General features: G+C 48.0%; 1 protein-coding gene across 3 annotated transcripts in view; it reads left to right on the forward strand.

Moving 5' to 3' along the window:
• KCTD1 (potassium channel tetramerization domain containing 1) overlaps positions 1 to 23124 on the forward strand; it is a 198456-nt gene that overhangs the window by 67746 nt on the left and 107586 nt on the right. The window contains exon 1 of one of the 3 annotated variants that reach the window (XM_040984843.1): positions 14332 to 14523. The exons of 1 other annotated variant lie outside the window; for it this stretch is intronic. Coding sequence is in view for 1 of the 2 variants with exons in the window: in XM_040984841.1 (XP_040840775.1) it covers positions 15236 to 17068 (1833 nt within the window). In the remaining variant the exon portion in view is untranslated. Of the gene's footprint in view, positions 1 to 14331; positions 14524 to 15218; positions 17069 to 23124 lie in introns of those variants that run through there. One more of the 3 variants, XM_040984841.1, reaches the window with a different exon arrangement.

The raw sequence follows: 23124 nt of genomic DNA on the forward strand, positions 1-23124 counted from the left end.
AACAGCCAGTGCACGAACCAAGTGCTAGTGTTAATAGGTGACAGCATAAACCACAGCACCATAATGTCAGCCCCTAGATATTGTTATTATCTTCTAAGGCCCATAAACTTTTCTTAAAAATTCATATACACATGGCCACAAGCACACTGTAGCCTCTCCATGAAGGTATTTTGAGATATGTAAGAGGGATTCTACTAAATAACAAGGAACGGGTCTTGTGTGTGGGAGGAAAAATGTCCAAAGTGGAGGGGAGCTGCTCAGATCCAGTTCTAGGACATGAATATGCATTGATGGGTTTCCCTGGAAAGCACACTGCAGTGAAGCTAGAACCCAGGCTGGGCTGCAACTTGAGCTCATTGGGACAAAACTGGAAAAGTGACTTGATCAATATTACAACAGCTAGGAAGCAGCACTACCTCATGTCAATGGGGGCCACTGGGCTCAGAGTCCATATTCAGTTAATGCATCATGCCACCACCTCTCCTTATACAAAGAGTTAAGATGGATACAAGGACACTCAGCCTAAGGGATGCTATAGACAAGTGAATTCATAACTGTAGTGCTTGCAGCAATTATCCAATGAATAGCTTCCATGTGCCGCTCACTGTGCTAGGCTAGGTGAGTACAAATACCACTACTGCTAATATTAATGCTAATCAAGCACCTCTTTTAATGAAGCCTAGGGAGATTAGCGATTATAAGGCGTGCAATTGCTCAAACAATATCATTGATATCTATACTTAGTACAGATGACCAACTTGCCAGGACATGATGGGGGGATTTTCCACAGATCCCTCCAAGGGCCTGAGTGGAGATAGGAAAAACCCCAGTTCTGTGGTTCAGTGGCAAGACAGTGACTATTGCGAACACATCCTAAGCATGTAGCACTGCATCAAGCACTGTTCTCAGCATCTCACCCACATTAACTCATTGAATCTGCACAACAACCCCCCCCACACACACACACAGATGAAAGCCAGGGTGTAGAGAGGTGAAATATCTTGTCCAAGATTAACCTGACACATTGATAGCAGTGTCAGAATTCAAGTCCAAATTGCTTGGTGTCATATACTTAACCACTATGCAATACTTTCTCTTTTACTCTTTTTTTTCATCTCTCTTTTTAAAGACATTTACTTATTTTAAAGGTAAAATTACACCAAGAGTGGAGAGACAGAAAGACAAAGATTCATCAAATGGTTCACTTTCTAAATGCCTATACTAGCCAGGGCTGAGCCAAGTTGAAGCCAGGAGCCTGAAACGTCATCTGGGTGGCAGAAGCCCAAGGACTTACGCCATCTTCTTCTTTCTCAGGCACATCAGCAGGGAGCTGAATCAAAGATGGAACAGCTAGGACTCCAGCTGCCACTCATAGGGATACCAATGCCTCAGGGTGCAGGTAAACCCACTGTGCCGCACCACCAGCCCCTATACTAACACTCCTGCTTTTCAAGGAAATTATTCCAGACTCTTTGGAATAATTCTGAGAGGAAGGCCTCTCAGAACAGGTAGTAGGTGGTCCCTGGGTGTTCAATCTTAGATCAAGGACATGAAGAGGATGTCTGGTCAAGGGACTACTAGCCAGGGTTTGCAGGATGAGAGAGAAGAGCTCTTAAGGAAAAGCTATGTCTTCCAGTAGCTGACAGGTGAACTGGGCATTGGAGAACCACGAGTCCCCCTCAGGGAGCAGGCACTGGGCACATGCTGGTGTTCCAGAATAGGATCCTACAGGAGTAATGCAAGATGAAGAGTATAAAGGCATCACATTCAAGGACAAAGAGCAAAAACAAATAGGACATGTGGTGGCAGTGGATAAAGGAATACAACCTCCATCCTCATCCCTGATCTGTTCCTCATGTCACTCAGAAGTGTTAGGAGTAATGCCTCTGAGCCAGAGATCCTGAGCTGAATGGGCTGCAATGAGAGGGCATCGAAGGGGCATTGAAGGATTAGAGATGGGAAAATGACAAGAGGCTGGCACTGCAACACAGTGGATTAAACAACCTATGATGCCAGAATTTCACAGGAGTGTCAGCTCAAGTCCCAGCTGCTCCACTTCCATCCAGCTCCCTGCTAATGTACCACAGCAGCAGATGGTCCCAGAGCTTGGGTCCCTGCTGCCCACCTGAGACACCTGCATGGAGTTCCTGGCTGTTGATTTTGGCTTGGCTCGGCTCCTGTCTTGGCAGTCATTTGGGGAGTGCACCAGAATGAGCAATTAGAGAATCTTTTTTTTTTTCTTTCTTGCTTTACATCCATAGGTGTGTCTTTGAAATACATAAGTAGCCAATAGACCTTTGGGAAAAAAAAAGGTCAGGAAATAAAGAAAGCAGAGCAAGTTTGAAGGCCTCTGTGACTAAACTGTGCGTCCTCAAATTTGTATTCTGGAGCTGTAACCCCCTGAATTATTCTATTTGGGAGACAGTGTCTTTAAGGAGGTAATTAAGACTAGATGATGTCACAAGGATGAGATAGGATCTTTAGTAGGACTGACATCTTCATAAAGAGAGACAACAAAGATCTCTCCTGCACTCTACAGAGAGAAGGCTGTGTGAGGACACAGAGAGAAAGCAGCATGTACAGCCAGGAAGAGCAGCTGAACCAAAAACCAACCATGCTGGCATCTTAAACTTGAACTCGGAGCCTCCAGAACTGACAAAATACATTGCTGCTGTGTAAAGCGTCCAGCCTGTAGCATTTTGTTAAGGCAGACTGGATAGGCTTATACAAAAGGAAACACAGTTAATGTACATGTGGGTGGATTTAAAGCAACTCAGAAGTCCTAAATGTGGAAGTGAATGGGAGGAGCTTGAAGGAGGAAGAGGGAGCGATGTCCAGGTTCTGTCTTTATGTGAAGGGTGACTGTATGCAGGGAGTTAGTAGGATTACCAAGGTGGGGGCTTATAGGAGGGTCAGATCCCTGGGAGTGAGACTGGAAGGCGGGTCTGATCAGAGAGCATCCTCACCCCTAGCCCTTGGGTCTGCAGTGGGAACTCAAACCATGGTGGCACTGGGCTATTGCCAGAGCCCTGCCTCTAACCTCTTCTCACCACTGACTGACTTCTCATCCTAATTCTTAAAGCAAGTCTGTTTGGATTAGGTGTTTCAATTCAAGCTTTTGGGTTGCCTAAGCTGCGACCCATCATTGGTCACACTTGTTGTAGCCACTGGTCATATAATAGAATACTTGGCTTGACAAATCAGTGGTTGGAAGTCTTCCACTAGAAGAGTCTGACATATACGCATCCTATGACAGATGATGGGGTTCATTAAATGCAGGAAAGTAGGGGGGAGACCATTATTTTGGTTTTCAGCTTGATAAGAGTAGAGGACATATCTGACATTCAAGTAAAGGGACCCAGGGCACCTGATGATATGAGTCACTCAGCAGAGCAACGACAGCCACAGGCATGGAGTTCAGAGATGTTGGCACATGGGCCCATTTTCTATTAACTAGACAGAGGGAACACGAATCCATCATACGAAAGGCAACAATCCCGATAAAGTACAGGAAGCTAAATCCCAGTACTGTTTCCTTCCCCTAAAGACTCTGCTAAAAATGCTTTCATGTATTAACATTTAAAAAATATGTATAGATCGTGTTAACTTTTTTTCTTTTCAGCAGTTAGATTTATGCTTCTCTTAAAAAAAAGGATTATTTGAAAGGCAGAGTGGAAGAGAGAGGGAAAAAGAGAGAGCTTCTATTTGCTGGTTTACTCCTCAGATGGCCACAGCAGCAAGCCAGAAGCCATGAACTCCTGGTCTTTTGCTGCCTTTCCATTAGCAGGAAGCTTTATTAGAAACAGAGTAGTTTATGGGTGTGCAACCCTCTCAAATGTGTAAACAGTTTTAAAAAGAACATAAGAATTCTTTAAAAAGGAAACAGCAGCCAGAATTCAAACGAGCACTGCAACATAGAACGCTAGTCTCACAAGCAACAGCAGCCCCTAGGGTTACTCTTCTCATTAATATTCTCTACCTGCGTAATAAATGTCTTGGAGACCATTGGGTCCCAATCTTGGCCACACACGGGCATCACCCTCCCCCTGCACACACTGCTTTCCACATCAATGAAGTCAGGTGCTTAGAGGAAGGATCTTGGGATCCTTACTTTGTGTGTGTGTGTGTGTGTGTGTGTGTGTGTGTGTGTGTGTGTGTGTGTGTGCATGCGTGCATGCCAGTTCTTCAATTAAGTCTAACATGCAGCAAATGGCCTAAGCCAAGGCAGTCTAGGAGACGCCTGGAGAAGAATAAGTCATCAGAGGACAGAAAATCAGAGTGTACGAGGGCCTTTCAGGGACCCCAGTCAGGCCACACGAACTTCCACTTTAATAGGTCTGGGACCAGTACATTCTTTTACATTGTGAGACTGTACACATAAAAACTGGAAAGAATAAAACTCCCATGCTTTATGTTAAGTACTTAAATATAATTGCCATATTCCCTTTATCTTTTTTTTTTTAAAGAGGAATGGTAAGGCTGACATTTCTCCCTTAAATTATTCAGTGAGACTGGTGATTCCAAAGTATGGGCAGCCAGAAGATTCACTGTTTGGTGTGAAATCTCCTGCAGAAGAAACCTCCAAGGAGTGAGGGGAGGAAGAAAAGTCAGATTTAACCCACAGGAGATGAGGCCCATAACCAGCAAGAAAAAGACATCAGCCAGAAGAAGGAAATCAACCAAACGTGCTGCCAGGTGCCTTCATTCTTCCTTCCTGGAGAAGTGGGAATTCAAATAGTTTATTCTAATTTTATTTGAAAGGTAGGGAGACACAGAGACCTTCCATCTGCTAGTTGACTCCCCCCCAAATGCTCACAGGAGCCTGGGTCTCCTACATGAGTGGCAGTGGTCCAAGTGCTTGAGCCCTGCCTGCTGCCTCCAAGGTGTGCATCAGCAGGAAGCCAGGACTTGACCCCAGGCTCTGCCATAGAAGTGAGTGCTGCAAGCAGCATATTAACTGCCAAGGTCAGCGCCTATTCTCTGAGTAGTGGGATTTGGAGGTGGACCCTAACGAACCAAGAGAATCCACAAAGAGGACTGGAGGAAGTTCCTCCGTAGAATGGGAGCTGGTACTGTAGGGCTCAGTCCAACAAGATTCAGGCACCTTAGCGGGCTCCTCCCACCACAGGATCAGCTCTGGAATCCACCCTGCAGAGGCTCAGCAGACCCTGCCCTTCAGCCCAAGGCCCCATTGCTCTTCCTTTGCAAGCCTGATGCCTTCCCTTTAGCATCGTTTTAGGTCATGTTCAGTTGCTATAACAAAATACACAAGACTGAGCGATTTATTAGGATGGACGTTTATTTTGAAGTCCAAGAGCATAGCACTGGCCCCTGGATCCAGCTCCAGGGAGCGAGGAGAAAGGCAAGGAAAGGCGCACAGGCAGGTATGCGCATAGAAGAGAGGTACCATGAGGGGTGGTCTCACTTTATGACTACCCTTTCTTGTGGTAACTCACTCAGTCCTGGGAGAAAGTTGTTAGCTCTCTTTAATGACCAAACTGCCTCTTAAAGGCCCTGCCTCCCACAGCCACCACAATAGCAGTCAAATTTCAACATGCAGTTGGAGGACACAAATTATATTCAAACCTACGCAAATGAAGTTTATCTGCCTTCTCCTGGGTCACACTGGAGCCCTGAACCAGCAGCAGCAGCAATAGCAGCATCCAAGAGCCTGCATCTTCTGAGTCCCACCCTTGTTGAATCAGACAAGATGCAGATGGACTCAGCCTTCTGTATTCCATCGAGCCTTCCAGATGATGGGGAGATGTCTCAAGTTTTGGAGACTTCAGCCTTCAGCTTTCCCTGTATTGGAACCTTCCTGTACTGTTTTCTCAGAGTCCTTCCTGTCCTACAGGGGACTACCCGGGATGCAATGCTGGGAACCCAGGTTAGGTGATGAGGAATTTGGACCTGGATCTCAGGTAAGAAAGGAGTTGTGATGACATTTTGACTAGGGAAGGAAAATGGCTGAAGTGATATTAAAGATCAGAGGGTAGAACTTTAGCATGTGGCCTTGAACCCTGTCCTCTGCAACAGCAGCCAAGGTGGGTTATCTGTCCATTTCTGGAGGAGGTGTCATGACTTCCACCCGGTTTTCCAATGAATTCACAGCCCCAAAATGCTTTAGGAATCATTGCAAGGAGGAAATTATTTTGTCACCTTTTGGACTTGCTGGCACATCATATTAGGTTTTGAAGGCAATACTCCTTGTAGTGTGGTCAGATAAGTATTAGAATTGTCTGAAAAATATGCGCTACTGGGCTGCAACCATCAGAATCTCTGGAATTGAGAAATCTGCATTTTAAACAGATCCTCCTATGATATCCTCTGAGCCCCTGCCTCAGGCTCTAACTCTAAAAGCTAACAATTCTAGGAAAGCCACATAGTGATTCAGAATGCATGTTAGCCAAAGCATGGTGCTAAGGTCGCGGAAGCCCTTACAGCTTCCCAAATGCCACAGAACTGGGAATAGCTGCATAGTCAGCACTTGCCTGGGTTTTTCTGTGATCATGAACTTAAAGTTGTGCTTTATATGTCACCATATGGATGGCAAAGACGCCTGGAGTGGGGCTCATCTTCAAATTGCAACAGTTCAACTCAACTTCCCAGAGCCGGATGAAGAACAGGTTCCTGTGTTCTCCCATGGCAGACTGAAGTCAGATAGCTACAATAAGGACAGAAGAAAAACTACTGATTGTGTTGGCCTACCCCTCCCCCCAGCAGACTGGGTGTGCTCTAGGAGAAAGTCTTGCTTCTTATCGCTCTCCTTTTTTTTTTTTTTTTCCTGTTTTATTTACTTAAACAGCTGAATGGAGGGAAAAAGATGGAGAAAGAGACTTTTACCTGAATCTCACACCAGGGTGGCAGGAACCCAGGTCCTTGGGCTAACATCTGCAGCTAGGAGCAGAGCTGGATCTGAATGGGAAGGAAGAGTCAAACGCAAGCACTCTGGGATCAGATGCCCAAGAGATGCCATGCCCACCCGCCTGCCTCTTAAGGGTGGCAGATTTTGCCAAGAATCCGTTGTCCTAGTTCACTTTTTCTTGCTATAACTGAACCCCACAGACTGGAACATTTATAAAGAGATTGATTTCTTACAGTTCTGGAGAATGGGTAATCTGGGGAGAGAGCCTTCCTGCGAGTGGGGGGGGGGGCTCCCTGTTAAGTGCAGGCACTGCAGGACACCCACGTGGGGAGCGGGATCAAGCATCAGGGCAGCTCCCTCTTATAACAAAGCCACTCCCTGGTCAAAATGTCATCACAACTCCTTTCTTACTAATCCATTAATCCATGAATAGATTAATCCTGTCCGCATAACCCAGTCACCTCTCGGGGGTCCCAGCTCTCAAATGCCATTAACATAAGTCTCCAGCAAACAACACCTAGCAGGTTGGGGTGGTAGGAAGGACACCTTCAAATCATAACAGTCACTGATCACATATTTTGAATGGTGGTCTTTCTCTGGGCACCGAGAAAAACACCGAGAAAGGCCTGGACTTGACAACCACTCCAAACACTGGTGGGCTTGGTCATCTAACCACACACGTTGTGTGATGCTGGGAAAGTTACATGATCTCTCTGGGTTTCTACACGCGTGGGAAAGAGGACTTGTACCTTGCAAATATTCCTAACATGGAGTTGAGAGAGTTAAGATCAAAGACCAGGACCCCCTCACCACCTCCCCCCCCAACTCCCCCACAAAGCATTCACTAAATGAAATACGATGCAGATCCATTTTTTCAGATTTCTCTATTACCTGAATCTTTGCCAAGAAACACTTAACTGTTTTATAGTCGGGAAAGAGTGATGAGCCATGGTTTTGTTCTCACGCACTCACGCACGTACGCGCAAGTGCTTTAATTCAAGGGAATGAGCTACTGAGAAAAGACTCTAAAACCAACAATGCACTCAGCACAAGGGGAATTTATTCTGATGTGCAGAAAGGACAAGGCATGACACATATGGTATCCTGATCAGAGGGCAGTAATAGGGAGAATACACATGAGGAATTCCCGATCCTCTCCCACAGCAAGGGCGCTCTGCCTCGGCACACTTCCATCAAAGCACTGGAGAAGCTGGGTCCTTACTGCTTCCTGTCTGCTTGCCATCAGGCACCGAGCCTGCATCTCCAGCATCAAATTAAAGAAATAGAACAAACCCATCCCAGGGCTTCTTTAAATATTCACACAAACCCATGTGCCCCTATCAGTTAAATTAAGCTTTCCTAACAAAAAAGTAAGTCAATTAGTTCAAAATGTGGGTTAGTGCTTCTGGGTATTTAAAAGGGGATTTTTTTTTTTCTTTTCTTTTTTAGTTCGTTTAGAAACAGCCACAGGGCAGGAAGATACCCACTGTTCCCCACTTTCTGCGAATTGCCAGGAAACACTTAGACACTAGTCCTCCCTATCTAGAGCTTCCAGATCTGGTCCTTGAAGTGTTTCAGTATCCCGAAGATAGTGGATGTGAGCCTTAACATTGATCTTGCTTTGCCTTCCTAGCCCAGACCCTACACTCTCATTATTCCTCAGAGGGGACCAGGCATTGCTGTAGAAACACTGAGAAGACATGATTTTACCCTAATTGAACTTCTTCCATTACTCACTCAGCAAATACACTCTAGACTTGTGTCAACAAACGTAGATCTCCAGGACATGATCAAATATAGCTCTAGAGTACGTCTTGTAACATGTGCTGCAACACCATTCATCCAAGGGGTCTAGAAGCAATACACCAAACTTTACCAAAATACAAGTAAAATGAAATATTTGACCCTAGCAAGTGCAGGCATTTGGGGAGTAAACGAGTGGATGGAATCTATCTCTCTGACACTCTGTCTCCGAAATAAATTAATAAACATCTTTAAAGAGAGAAAAAGATTTCTTAAGGAGATGAATTTCTAAAAATAATTTCTGGGCCAAAAAATGGAAACCTTGCTATGGCTTTCGGAGATGTTGCCTATTTACTTTCTCAAGAGGCTTTTCTAAGCGAAACTGACAACTAAAAACATGAGAGTAACACGGTCGTACCAAAATTCGAATATAAAGTGGTTCATAAAAATTTGTTTGTTGTTTTGATTTTACTGATTTAACATACTTCTTTATTTGAAATATAACAATTAGTTTCAGGTATAATTGGTATTATAAGACCATTATAGTTTCTTCTTCATTATTTAAAAAAATGCTACACCTGTTTGTTAGATAGTAACATGCATCTTTAACTCCCTTTCCACCACAATTAACATTGTAATGATATTGAAATAAATGCTATTTAACAATAAGATTAACATCCACTTGACCCTACATGCCCTTTAAAAATATAGGAATAAAAGATAGGGAAATAAATGACCACCATTATTAATTTTAGCTTAGCTTTGACTTAACTTTGAGAACATTTATATTTGACCTCTTTTTAACCAAGTTTGTTTGAGCTGCTCTGTGTGTGTGTGTGTGTGTGTGTTTGTGTTTGTGTGTGTGTGTTTGAAAGCATCAAGGAAAAACAGTCCTCTCCTCTTCGCTCCATCCCCAATTTGTGCAGCACAGCCCAGGGTTTCAATGAAGGCATCCCCTCTAGTGGGGTTACATTCATGGGCACTCCTTTTGTCTCTGAATTCTTCACTCTCATTACTTCTATTATTTTTCAACTTAGATTATTATTATTTTATGACACAGTTTGAGAGGCACTGGGGTTACCCCTCCAATTTCACTCTCATTACTTATAAAACACAAAGCAGTCCTTACTTTAAATAACCCAGGAAAATATTGCTGTTTCTTTTCTTTCTTTTTCTTTTTGTTAGCAAACAAACTTTATTGCTAGCTCAAGCTAGGATCCATGTCTCATCCATCGCAGTGGAGTCTTGACAAGGACCGATTATTCTGTTTCTTAACCCGTTTCTGTTGTATGTACAGTCACAGGCCTCAGTTTCTAATATTCTGCCTTTCCAAGATTTCCAAATAAAATCACACACAAAGGATTTTAAAGGACAGAGAAGCTGTGTTTCTTTCTCTGTTCTTTGGTTCCCAGAGACTGAATGGCGTAAGTGGCTAGGGTGTGCACCATAGGCCAGCCTTGCTTACCTTGTTGCCGTGTGGAGATTCTGGCCCTCTGGCTCACCCTTTGTATCACTGGCCTTAGTTTCTCGCTTTAAATCAGTGTTGGGAAACAGTTGAGCCTTAATAAATTAAAGCTAATGATTGAATGTTTACTAACGTTTTACATACTATGTTAAGTGTTTCATACCTATTAATTAACTATTTAATTCTCCAAATGATCCCATGGGGATGGGCCCTTTAGACCATTATCATCACCACTCAGATAATGTAATAATGAAAGAACAGACATGTATAACAGGGTGGCTGCTCCAGTAAACCAGGATCCAAATACAGGACAGATTTCAGAAATGAAGCTCTCAGTCAGGCAGCCTCCTTTTGAGGTCAGTTCTCTCTCTCAGCCTCCTTCCCCATACATTTTGTTTATTTTCAGAGTGGCTATTCTATGTCAACCACCCCGCTAAAAATATGCTAAAGTGCTATACTGGAAATGAACGGAGATAAGGCCACAGAGATGGCATGGGTTCTATGCATATGGGGTTATTTTTCCTTTCCTTCACTTTGTGTAGGTAGATTACATGGGTTCAGTTTCCATCTCAGTTTGAAAAACATTTTTTAAGATGGTCTTCAGTGTTACAGAATAAATAATGGAATCCTGAAACAAAGATATATCAAAATAGTTTCGATTCGAATTCATATCTAACCTCCAGAACACAGTATGAATCATTTTTAGTAATCAAATCAAGAGAGTATGGCTTTATCTTTTCATTTAGAAAAATTAAATGTTTTCGTTGGCCTCTGCATAAGAGACCATAAAATTCCTTAAACCCACCAATTTAAGTACTTCTCCAAATCACCTCTAATACTTAAGACACATCCGTTCCTTATTCCGTTTTCAGATTGGTTAGCGTTAACACTGGAGAGACAATGGTCTCCCACTCTACTTTTGCAATAGTTCTCTGTTGCATGTGAAGACAGACCATGACAGGGAGTTACTCATTCAAACCAGTCCTGTCCTCAAGTCCACTGTACGTTACAAGCTATACTGTTGCCTTGTAGGTACTTTCTGATTTGTAATAAATTCAGACTGAAGATATTTCTATTTTTCACAATAAAGTTTCCTGGTACATGTAGGATTTAACTAAATACAGATGCTATTATTCTATTCACTCAACATAAATAACTAGAGTGTCCTCAGGCACCAGCCTGGAACTCTAAAGGCAGTTCAGTTTGGCAGAGGATTAACAAGGAGATAAAAAAAGCTTTTTCAATGAAGCAACCGACGATGCTCAGAAAACTGGAGGCAGTTTCTAGGTTAAAGAATTAAAAGTCAAGAGCAAGAATAGTCTTGACTTCTGAAGAGGATACCTCTTAGAAGGTTATCCTAATTGGTACTGACAATAAAAATTTGAGAAACATACATACATTCTAATATGTTTCTGTAAGGTGTGAAGTTTCAGAGTATCACCCTAAAATGGGTGTAGATGAGTGGTGAGAAAATGAGAGAACTTGCAGTTTTCCTATCAAAATAACTTTATCTCTACCTCCAGGTATTCTGGGGGGGAGGGGATAAAACAAAAACAGAGACACAAACATATAGGTGGTGTTTCATAATAATGACTAAAGAGACAAAAAATGTGCAGCATCTTGTTGGAGCTGTGAACACCTCACGGTGGTTTAGTAAAGAATCCTAGCATTTACACAATTGCAGTAAATGTCCTATACAGCATTGGAATTGCTTTTCAAATCAAGAAGCCATGTGTTCTGCATAAGACACAAAATGTTCCTGGACGGAGGTAAGAGGTGGTGGACTGAATTCAAGACACCCAAGAGTCAAGCGGTGCATCTTAGAGCTGGGCTGATGGGAGCCAGGACAACCAATACTGCCTGGCCACAAAACTGATCAGAAGGAATTCTCTCGATTTGGAACTTAGTTTATGGAATCACGGGACGGGGTATCATTTATTAAACCTGCCATTGAACTCCTTTATGAACTCAGCTGTAATTTTATGTTATTAAGGTTTAAAACTTAAGCAACTTTTGTTCTGGTTGGGGGAGAAGGGTACTTTTTTCTTTTAGATGTTCTTTCTACTTACTAACCTGAAGAGGTTTTTTGTTTTGTTTTGTTTTGTTTTTCCCGGTAGCTGATAAAATATAATGATGCACAAGGAATTTTGGTAGCTTTTCAGGAACTTCTGCGCCCAAGCAGATTCACAAAGGCCCAATAATCGGGCTGAAACATACTTTCCAAGGTGTGTTTTCGTCTCTAATTTCATTGCGGGTCTTGCTGGTTGTTTACCAACCGTCCAGGCGGCACCTGAAACGGCTGTTTTTACAAGTCCGTTAAAAAGTTAATTTGGACTTGGTTTTCTTTTTTTCCCTCCGGTTTGCCATTTTCCACCCCCTTTCTCCCGGCATTTACCAGTAGAGACCTGCCTGGGGGGGATTTTGTCCTCCGAGGGCAAAAGTATTTTCTCTTCTGGAAATAAGTTGACGTCAACTGGGAGCTGTTTTGGGTTGCTTTGTTTCCCGGAGCGTCCAACCCTGTACACCGCCTCCGGCAAACTGCAGGCAATTCAAAGCAGCTCGCCCAGCAGGGAGGGGAACTGCCGGCAGTGGACCGGGTGGGCTGCGCCGCCTGCAGAAGTAGGAAGGCCGCTGGCAGCTGCTGTGTTCACCACCCAGAGCGTGGGCCTTGGCACCCTACCCGGCCCGGCCCGCCCGAAACGCAGCCCGGAGCTGCGGGTGCAGCAAAACTCCAGGGCTCTCTCTTGGTGTTCCCAGTGTGAGCCGCTGGGAAGCAATCCCCTAGCCCAAGACTTGCCCAGCACCCGCCTAGATTCTCAACACCCAGACAGAGCAGCCACTTGGCCCGTCCTTGGACAAAGGGCTAGCTTCCCGCCCCCGGAAATAGCCAAGTGTGATCGGTGTCTGGATCCCGGTGTGTAATCGACTTAGCTGCTCACTGTCCTAGGTTCGGCGAAACAAATGCAACTTTCTGCGATTTTCTTGGGCAGGTGAGGGGAGCAGTGCAGCGTGAACAAAGCCAGACATCCCTCTGGCCACACCTCAGGCACAATTCCCGAGGATCACAACCTCCAGGTTTCTCTCGGGCCTTGCAAGTCTCCGGGGAGAGCAAGGAGGATGACAGGCCAGGTGCGCGCGCGTTTGTTCCCCGGAGCGGCAGGGGCCCAAGAGGCGGAGATGTGTCATAACTCGTTTTCTACCTGGCATGGCTGTCCCGACACTGCGGGACGTCCAGGGCCCGTGAGCCACCGGAAGGGCGAGTAGCAATCACCAGAGAAATGACACAGTCCCACTTAGATGTCCGGAAACCTCATCTTCCTTTCTCACAAAAATTTTAAGTTGCAAATTGATGGATGTGTTTGTCTTGGTGCATAAAATAACTTGCCCCCAAAGCAGAGCAAGAGGGCAGGGAAGGGGGATCGAGCAGTTGTCCCGGCTCTCGTAGCACAATTACAGAGAATTCGAATTTGGAGGCAAAATCGGGTGCGCAATGAAAGACCACGCAAAGCTGCCTCCTAGGAGAGCCGTCCTGGCCTGGGGCGAGCTGTTGCGACCTGGTTCCGACCTGATTCCGTTGGTGCCCCTCACTCTTGAGGACTCGGAGCTGACCAGCTCAATCTGGTGGCACGGCCCGACGAGCGGGAAGTAAGGATGCGCTCAGAAATCAGAGTACGCTCCAGAGGTGGCCGGGACCTTGCCACCCAAGAAGCGCCCAGGTCCCCAGGAAGCTCTTGGGGCGCTGCCTTTGGCCCGGGAGAACGGGCAGGCGGCGACGCGAGGACGCGCCTGGAGCCTGGGGCGCACCAGGGGCGGGTATTGGGCTGGAAGTGGGACAGTGTCTCCTATGGGAAAGCGGGACCAGGCGAGCTCTTTGGCTGCCTTTCCAGTTTCCGAGGTGCCGCCCCCGCGCGCCAGAGGCAGCGCAGCCCGGGGGAGGGGGGGTGGGAAAGAACGCCTAGTGGTTGGCAAACTTGGAGGGAGAACACTCCTGGGATCCGCGCTGCCGGCATTGGAGCGGGGGCGGCCGAGACCCAAGTGTCCCCAGTTCCGTCCGCCCAGCCTGGCACTGCGTCAGCTCCAGCCCAGTGCGGCGCCTCACCCGAGGGAGTTGTCTGGTCCCTCCCGGACCCGGAGGGCGGGCGGCTGGAGCGGGTGGGGAGGGGTCCCTGGGGTCCCGAGCGCCACTACCCCTGTCTCCCCTCTCCATCACCCCCCGCCCCTCCCAGCCTCTTCTCTCCCGCTCCTTTCCCTGGGCCGGCTGGACCGGCGCGGACTTGCCCCAGACCTACGGGGAGCGCCCCAGGTCTTTAATGACAGCTTAAAAGTGGCAGTTGGAAAAGTGGAGAGAGATGAGGCTGACGTGGGGCGTGTTTCGCTCCTTTGCAAGAGTCGGAAAGCGAGCTGGGAGCCGCGCGGCTGGCCCCAGGCCCCCGCGCCTAGCCGCCAGCTAGTAGGTGGGGGAGCGGCCGCCGCCAGCCCGGTCCCGCTCCCAAGCCTCGCCCGCTGCGCCCTGGCCGCGGGCGCCGGGAGGGTGCGGGGCCTCCCGTGCCTCCTCCACCCTACTCATTAACCTGCCTGCTCCGCTCCGCTCCGGGCAGCCCCACACTCGGGCTTCTCCCTGCAGCACCCGCGGCCGCCCCGAACCCCCGGCTCCGGGGGGCAATGAGGGGGCGGCAGAGGGGGCGCCGCGCCTCGGGCATTACTTAGAGAAGCCAGCGCGCCCCGCCCTCCCGCCGGCCCACCCTCGCTCCTGCCCGGGCCCGCGCGCCTCGCCGCGCCGCGCAGCCAGAGGGTAAGTTGGGAGGGTTTCGCCCCCACCGACAGCTCTCCCTCCCTTTCTTCCTTCTTCTTCTTCTCCCCCCCCCCCCAAAGTTTTATTAGAATTGGGGAGCTGGGTGGAAGGGGGGAGGAGGGAAGTCCGGCCGGCCAGGGTCCCGGGCCCTCTCCCGGCCTGACGGAGCCCCCAGCGCCCCTGCCCTGCATCCCCCCGCGCGCCGCTACCCCTCCGGAGCCGCACTCGGGAAGGACAATTGGAGCGCGGCTCCTTTAAGAGCCTAGCTTTGCCTCCCGGTAGCTGAAGGTCATTAAACACAAAAGCTCTCAGCGCTGCGGTCCAATATAGCGCATGCGCCCTGCCCGAGGACTGGCAGAGAGACGGCAATATGGCGAGAATGCCTGGCAGCGGGGACTGTAACACCAGCGCGGGCGGCGGCGCGGCCGCAGCCGCCGCCGCCGCCGAGAACAATGGGGAGCGGGGCGAGGGGGAGCGCGGCGCGGGGGCCCGCGGCCGCCGTCACGGCCGCCCGCACTACTGCAGCGCGGGCGAGGAGGAGGAAGAGGAGGAGGAGGAGGAGGACGAGATCCAGGAGGTGCAGATAACGGGGGACGAGGAGGAGGAGGAGGACGGAGGTGGGGGGCTGGAGGAGGACGAGGAGGAGGAGGAAGAGGAGGAGGAGGAGGAGATGGGGCTGGACTGGGACGAGCCCCTGGAGCCCGTGGACTCGGCCGGGGAAGAGCTGGAGCCCGAGCCGGTCCATACGATCAATATGGACCGGAGCGCCGCGCTGGAGCCCGAGGCGCCTCCACGGCTGCTGGCGCCCAGGGCGCGCAGCGGGCCGCCCGGGGACGGCGCCGAGGTGGACCCCGACGTGCTGCAGCGCCCCGAGCGGGCCCGGCTGAGCGAGAACACCAGGCTGGCCACCCGCTACGCCGTGCGCATCTTCCGGGAGTACCTGAGCGAGAAGGCGCAGAGCCCGGACTTCGAGACCATGGACAAGGGGGCGCTGTGCCGCGTGCTGCGCTCCTTCTATGCCGAGGCCCGCTCCAAGAGCGGCCAGCTCTACAGCAAGTCCTCGCTCATCAGCATCCGCAGCTCCCTCAACCGCTACCTCAACGAGCCCCCGTACTGCCGCACGCTCGACCTCACCAAGGACCCGGAGCTGCGCAGCGCCAACCTGACGCTGGCCGCGGTCATCCGCAAGCTAGAGGAGCAGGGCGCGGGCCCCGTGGTGCAGAAGCAAGCCATCACGCGCGCCGACCTGCGCAAGCTCTACACCTCCAGCGTCTTTAGCACCGGCACGCCCTTCGGGCTGCTCAACAAGGTCTGGTTTGAGACGTGCATGTACTTTTGCACGCGCGGCCGCGAGAACCAGCGCGAGCTGGAGGAGGACTCGTTCGGGCTGGCCATGGACGAGGACGGCCGCAAGTTCGTCTACTTCAAGTCCCTCGGGCCCTACCACAAGTCGCGCTCGTCCTCGTGGAGCAAGAAGCGCGCGGAGAGCAGCGACGAGGAGAACTTGCCCCGCATGTACGAGACGGGCACGGAGTTCTGTCCCTATGCCAGCTTCGTCAAGTACCTCTCCAAGCGCAACCCCCTGTGCAAGGCATTCTTCCAGCGGCCGCGGGACCACTGCAGCGAGGGTGACGTGACCTGGTACGAGAACAAAGCCATCGGCAAGAACCTGCTGGGCACCAGGATGCAAATGCTGTCCAAGGCGGCCAAACTCTCCAAGACGTACACCAACCATTGCATCGGCGCCGTGTCCATCGCCACGCTCAACAGCATCGCAGGCATCGGCACCAAGCTGGGCTCGCCTGCCCCGCAGGGCTGCTACGCGGAGCCTCTGAACGGGGCGGCCCGACACCCCTCCCACCCCCACCACCACCCCTCCACCCACCCCTCCCACCACTCCCGCCCCCAGCCGCCCGCGCTGGGGAACTCTTACCTCCTCCCCAAGGACAGCCAGGTTGGGCCCGACGACGTGAAACCCGAGGCTACACCCAAGCGCGCGCTGTACGAGTCGGTGTTCGGGCCGGGGGACCTCTGCGGGCCCTCGTCCCCCAAAAGACTGTGCGTCCGCCCCTCGGAGCCTGTGGATGCGGTGGTGGTGGTTTCCGTGAAACACGACCCCCTGCCTCTTCTTCCAGAAGCCAATGGGCACAGAAGCACCAATTCTCCCACAGTAGTTGCACCTGCTATTGTTTCCCCCACCCAGGTAACCAAACCAAACTCTATGCATGACCTGTTTTCTCTGGGATCCCCTCGGGACGAACTCTGGTGCCGAAACAGGATTTGGGCCGGGGGAGAGAAGTTTTTCTAAAGTAGCCCGTGTGCCAAGTTGGAGTTGGTGGTACTCTTAGAAGCTTTAGCTGGCTAGGTGCGCTTGGGAGACCGCTGAGACCTAGCCTTGCAAGATTGTGGGAGAGAGGGCGTGCGACTTCAGGAATCATTGCTAAGCTTAAAAAGAAAACAAAAAAAGGCACTGTTCTCGGAACAAAAGGAGTAGTTGCGCTCCTGCTGCGTTCTCTGCGTTGGCTGCCCGAGTTTTTCAAGGCAAGGAAGAGCAGGGATTCTGAAACGGTATCAGGAGGAAGTAGTTGGCTTTAATCCAATCCGAGAGATTGGTTTAAGTAGCTGTTAGAATACTGTTGCTACATAGTTAGCAAAAGTTAGCAAGGCAGAAAAACCACTTAGAGGTTATTTACAAGAAAACACTAGTCCCAACTTCTGTGACTTTCTTTCCTTCGTTTTCTTTCTCCCTTCTTTCCTTATTTCTTCCCTTCTTTTCTCCTTCCCTTCTTTTCTTTTCTTTCTCCATTTCTTCCTCCCCCCCTTTTTTTAAAGGGACTGGTGTAGAGATGGGCCAGCCTGGCAACTGAGTGCTGGCTTATACTGTACCTTTGTAGTCAGACACAAAGTGACACTTGGGGTGGGGCTTCGCTGCTGGTTAACACTGCTCAGATGTGCAGGCTGTGAGCATTGCAGGTTCCATTCTGTCCCTCGCCTCTTGGAGCTCTCCACCTAGGGGACATGTGAACTCTTAGAGCGAGTGACAAGAATACGGGACCGAGTGTGCTCCTGCAGAAGCCAAGGCAGCATGGGGACAGAAGTTCATCTCTGGGAGCTGGGAGGTCTGTAACCCCAAACTGAAGTCAAAGCAGTATTGCATTTTAGGTCAAGATGAGGGCCCCAGTTGTTCAATGCATCTTTGCTCATTATTTGTCTTAGAGGACTCTATTCATGTTATTAAAGTCGTATTTCTTTTCCCGACACCGTTTCTGTGAGCTAGAAACTGGAAGTCCTTGGGGATCTGGTTCTGTTAGGCAGGTGGGGGTAGCTACTGGAGGTTTTATGGCTTTGCCTTCCCTGCTGCTCAGCAGAAGAATTCTGTCAGTGCAGAGGTGTCTGATCAAGCCCTTTGAGAACAAGTCAGCTATTTCTGCCTTTTCCCAAGTGCCAATTCCAGTTCTAGACAGGCTGACCGTGCTCAAGGGTCAGCAGCAGCTGGACAAGCCTTAAGGCCAACCGAGTGAGGGGCTGTAGCAAAGTCAGTCCTTTGAAATGCACAAGCCCTGGGTAGGCGCTGTGTCTTTCTGTACTTCTCAAGTGCTTAGGATATTCCTGACAGACTCAGCTTGTTTTAGAAAGTGAAGGCTGCAAAAGAGAGTGTGGATTTGCTCTTTCTTTGAAAGCAAATAGAAATACTCAGCGTTTTTCTGCTAAGGTGAAGATCTTTAAAATGCCCTGGTGTGGAGCAGCACCTGATTTAGAGTTAAACCTCCAAAAGTTTCTTAAAGCATAGAGCTGCTTAGAGTAATAATGGATAGGTTTGTGTACCCGCACCTGTCTGCTGGCATCTTCACACCGGTGTCAGAACCATACCCTGAAGATCCACAGAGGATGAGGCACTTTTGTTACACTGGTTTTGCTTGGTTCTATGAAATACAGTCCTTCTGTTGTAATCTTTTTATTTACTTGAGTGAGATAAATCAGTTGTATGAAGCTGCCGACTGAGTGTTTATTAGCCTTGAGTTATTGTTGGGTAGTTTGTCACTTAAATGTGCTTTTGAGTGTCCATATTGTAGCTCAGATTATTATAACTCTCAGACTTTGTCTTGGTTGTAAGAAATTTTTTTATTTAATACACTACAAAAAGTTGTTCTCTTTTCATGTATTTAATAGCTTTTCATTTGTGTTCATTTTTTGCACATCAACAGTTAAGATATTTAAGGAACTCTTTTAACTAGTAACTTCTGTAGAACTCTATGAAGTCTTTGAAATCTAAGTATGAAAGGAATGTTTAGTTGAAGTAGAAAGCGATATTAAACTTTTCCTCCTGTATTAAAGTCACCGTGCCGACTGAAGTCCAGGACATTTCCTGGGAAATAATGGCTGGCTGGGGCTACTGGCCTGTGGCTTCACTTGGGTCATCAGCTCTTCTGGCTGGTCATTAAAGTGCCAGGAAGTGCCCCGTGTCTCAGCTCGATTTCTTATTACTTCCTTATAAACACGGATCCTTAGCCATAAAACAGATCTGACCTCATCTACTGTGTTGCCCAAATCCTACTGAGCACACGGCAACAGACTTCTTCCTAACAGAGAGATGGCACACTGGTGTTTTTGTTCTGCTAAGTATGCGAAGTTTCTCCAGAGATGGAGACCTTACTACTTTAAACGTGTGTTCTCTTTTTATTTGAGCCTGTTAATAAGGGCACCACTTATGGAACTTGTTGAAAAATGAATGCACCAGAGAAGTAAGATTATGAACTTTAGATTTTTGCTCATGTGAAATATCTGACTTTGGGTTGGGGAGGGGGGTTTGTGATGCTTACTTTAACTGCTCCATTCTGTAATTCTCTTTCTCTTGAATGGCTGTGTTAAAAGGAGAGGAAAGTTTTAATTCTGTTTTCCTTCTTGTGGCTGTTGTGATCTGAGAAGAGCCGTTCTTAGTGCCAATTGCTAGTCCGAGCTCCATCTAGCAAAGTTTTAATACTGTGTCATTTGTCTTTTGGCTGCTTTCTTTGCGTGGAAATACAGCATTTTTCCTGACTTAGAGAACAGTGCATCAGCGTGGATGGATGCTAGAGATTTTAATCGTGTGATCATTCACCAAGGGAAAAAATACTAATAGAATTTTAGATTCAGAAGGTCATGGTTTTGTTGCTAAAGTATGGGAGACCATATCTTTTTCAGTCCCACACTAATACGTGAAAATTACCTCACTACAAGACACATGAGCACTTGCAAATTGAGGGTACAGGTGTATACTGTTTATTTCTGTTTGTGGAAACATTCTGGGGTGCTTGTCCTCAGTGTGGGCGAGGGTCAGTCTATGAGGTTTCCCGGCTGGGTCAGGGGAGGCCAGGCAGGTGCACACGGTAGTTGGTTCAGTTACAGAGACTGCCAGTTTTTATTCATTCAAGGATCGCCGTGGGAAGGGGACTGTTTGATCTAGGAAAGAGCCAGTATTTTATGTGTTACTGAAGTCATTGCTGAAGTCCAATCTTGAATTTGAAAATCAGGGCAGGAAAGATGCAATTGTCCCCCCACGAAGGTGGACTCAGACTATTCTGAACGTGAAAGGAACAGAGTAAATTAGTTCAAGCCATCTTTGCCATGCTTATATAGAGCTGTCAGGATTAAGAGTCTTGTTTCAGAGAAGTATTTTCCCCTAGTATTTAAAAATAGTTTGTGGCTACTTTGCTTTTTTGCGGTGATAAGAATGTTTGCAGTCCTGGCGTGGAAAGTGCGGATTGGTGGAGGAACTAAAGGTCTCGCACATAAACACGTGACTTTCTTCATTAGTTCCAGAAATGGTTACTGAGCACCTGATATTCTGGCGTCTGCACCAGGAATCTATAAAATAATCACTTTCCACCTAGCAAGTAAAGTTCCATTGGTAAGTTTTGGTCTCTCTACATATTTAAGTGAAATCAGAATAGAGAAAAATAAAGGGCGACACATTCAATACTTGTCAGCAGTCGTTCCGGGAAGGAAATCTCCACTTTATATTTTCTGTTAAGCACCCTTACACATATTGATAGTAGGTGAATTGGAGCATGTTATTGTACATTACTAGAAAACCGTGTCAAACGTCAGTTCATTAGTAAAGCAGATAAGTGAACAGAAATAGAAGTATTTGTTGCCAAGCAAGGTTGTGGGTCCCAGTCATAACATTTAAATCTGCGTCGCTCTGAGTTCCAGATCTGGCTCGCCAAGCAATGGCCACCGCTTCGTGACCAAGTAGATTCCCCGCAGTCTGTAGCAGTCATTCTAGGGGCTAATTGTCAAGGAGACCCTTTGGGTGGGTTTTTTTGCCCTGGCCTTAGTCCATGAAAACCCCCCAGTAATAAAAAGCTGGTTTTTATTATGTTATCTTTTAATCTTTTAATGTCCTTTTTTTTTTAAAAAAAAATTGTGTTTAATTTTATTTGAAAGATGCAGTGAAGGCGAGCCAAAGAATTTTTTTTTAAAGATTTTTTTTTTTAAGAATTACTTTTGTAAAGGCAGGTCAGATTTATACAGAAAGGAGTCACAGAGAAAGATTTTTCCATCAGCTGGTTCATTCCCCAGGTTGTTGCAATGACCAGAGCTGAGCCCATCTGAAGCCAGGAGCCAGGAACTTCTTCCAGGTTTCCCATGCAAGTGCAGAATCCCAAGGCTTTGGCCATCACATCCTGTCTTCTGAGATATATTAGAAGGAAGCTGGATTGGAAGCCGAGTAGCCAGGGCATAGTCTTGCGCTCACATATGGGGTACTGGCATTGTGCCCAAACATTGGCTCATTGGGTTTTTATTTCTAGGACTTCTTTTCCTTCTCATGATACACCATGTACTGCATTGTAACCTTTAGACAAGATAAAAACTTCTCTGGGGAATTTACGTGAGAGGTAGATTGGTGTTAATAAACTGGTAAAATATTAATTGACCTTGATGATCAGAAACAAAAGGAGATGTTGCTTGAGGATCCAAAACACTGCCCTGGCACACTTACCGAATGCTTCTGGTGTTCTGCAATGACGCATTCAGTTCAGGCATCATTGCTTGGACATCTCTCTGCTTCTAAGGGCTGCAGAAAGGACAGAGGGCAGGCAGTCCTTGTCCTCCGTAGGGCTTTGCAGAGGATGTGCAAATAAAGCTGGAGTCACTCTGCTGAATTCATGAGGGTGAGAGAGGGAGCAGGTGACCTCTTCCTGTGTTAGGGTTGGTGAACCTCTGTGGGATTTCCAGGCTTAGCACAGTGTTGAGAGTTGATGACATAGGGTGACTTCTGCATCATGTAGAAATGAATGAGCAATTAAGCCCTTTGAGATGCATCGTTACAGCAAAAGCCATGGCTGAGATTAGCACTGAGTGTGAGATTGTAGAACCTGATGCTGACGACCACACCCATGCGTGCGCCAGGATGCTGAACCTCGTGAAGTGTGCTTTAGGTTTTCAGTCCTTCTGCCACTCCTGGTCAACACTTTCTTCACAGCCACGCTCCCTTCCTGCTAACCCTTTCAACATGATGGAGCTTGTTCTTTCTGTCTTAATAAACACATACAATATCTATGTATATATGTTTACACCTGCCAACGAGTTTTCTCCAGGGTGCCCGTGTTTTCTACCTGTCCAGGTCAGTGGAAGCATCCTTTTTTCAGGAGGCCCTTCTGTGTGGCTCAGTGACTTTGGTTGATTCTAATCCTATGGGATGCAAGGTCAGGTGAGGATGGGACAGGTGATGATGAGGCTATTCCTGGAAACCCAGAGAAAGAGGGGCCACAGGATGACCTTGAAGGGGACGGTGGGGAATGGGCCAAAGCAGCAGCCCAGTCTGCCCCACTCCCCCAGATCATGCTCCGCCACCAACTTTCCCAGCCCCATCTGCACCTGTACTTGGAGCTGGTGCCATTACAGCACAGCCAACACTCCCCGCCTCTCCTCCCCCGACCCTGCCCTGGCCCAAGATAGGGGAGTATCTGGCCTCATTCTTACTTTGACTTACAACTTTCCCTTGGAGGCAAAGCTTTTGATCATGCCTCAGAGGGAGGGGGTCGGAATGTACCACCTGAAGGGGCTGACAGATTTAAGGCAGCGTGAGGTGGGAGAGAAGGGCAGGGGTGCAGAAAGGAATGCCAAAGAGTGACAAAGACAAATGTCGCTGCTTTGGTGAACAACTCAGCTGCCATGTTAAAGTGTCAGGGCTAATTTGAATACTGAGAATCCCTGATTTCTGGTTTTCCTTCCTGCCCCTAGTCTGGATTAATCCCATTCATGTCAGTTTTTCCC

Source organism: Ochotona curzoniae, unplaced genomic scaffold (assembly GCF_017591425.1).
Source record: "Ochotona curzoniae isolate NIBS_2020 unplaced genomic scaffold, NIBS_Ocur_1.0 contig_43, whole genome shotgun sequence".
In the NCBI taxonomy this organism is placed as follows: Eukaryota; Metazoa; Chordata; class Mammalia; order Lagomorpha; family Ochotonidae; genus Ochotona; species Ochotona curzoniae.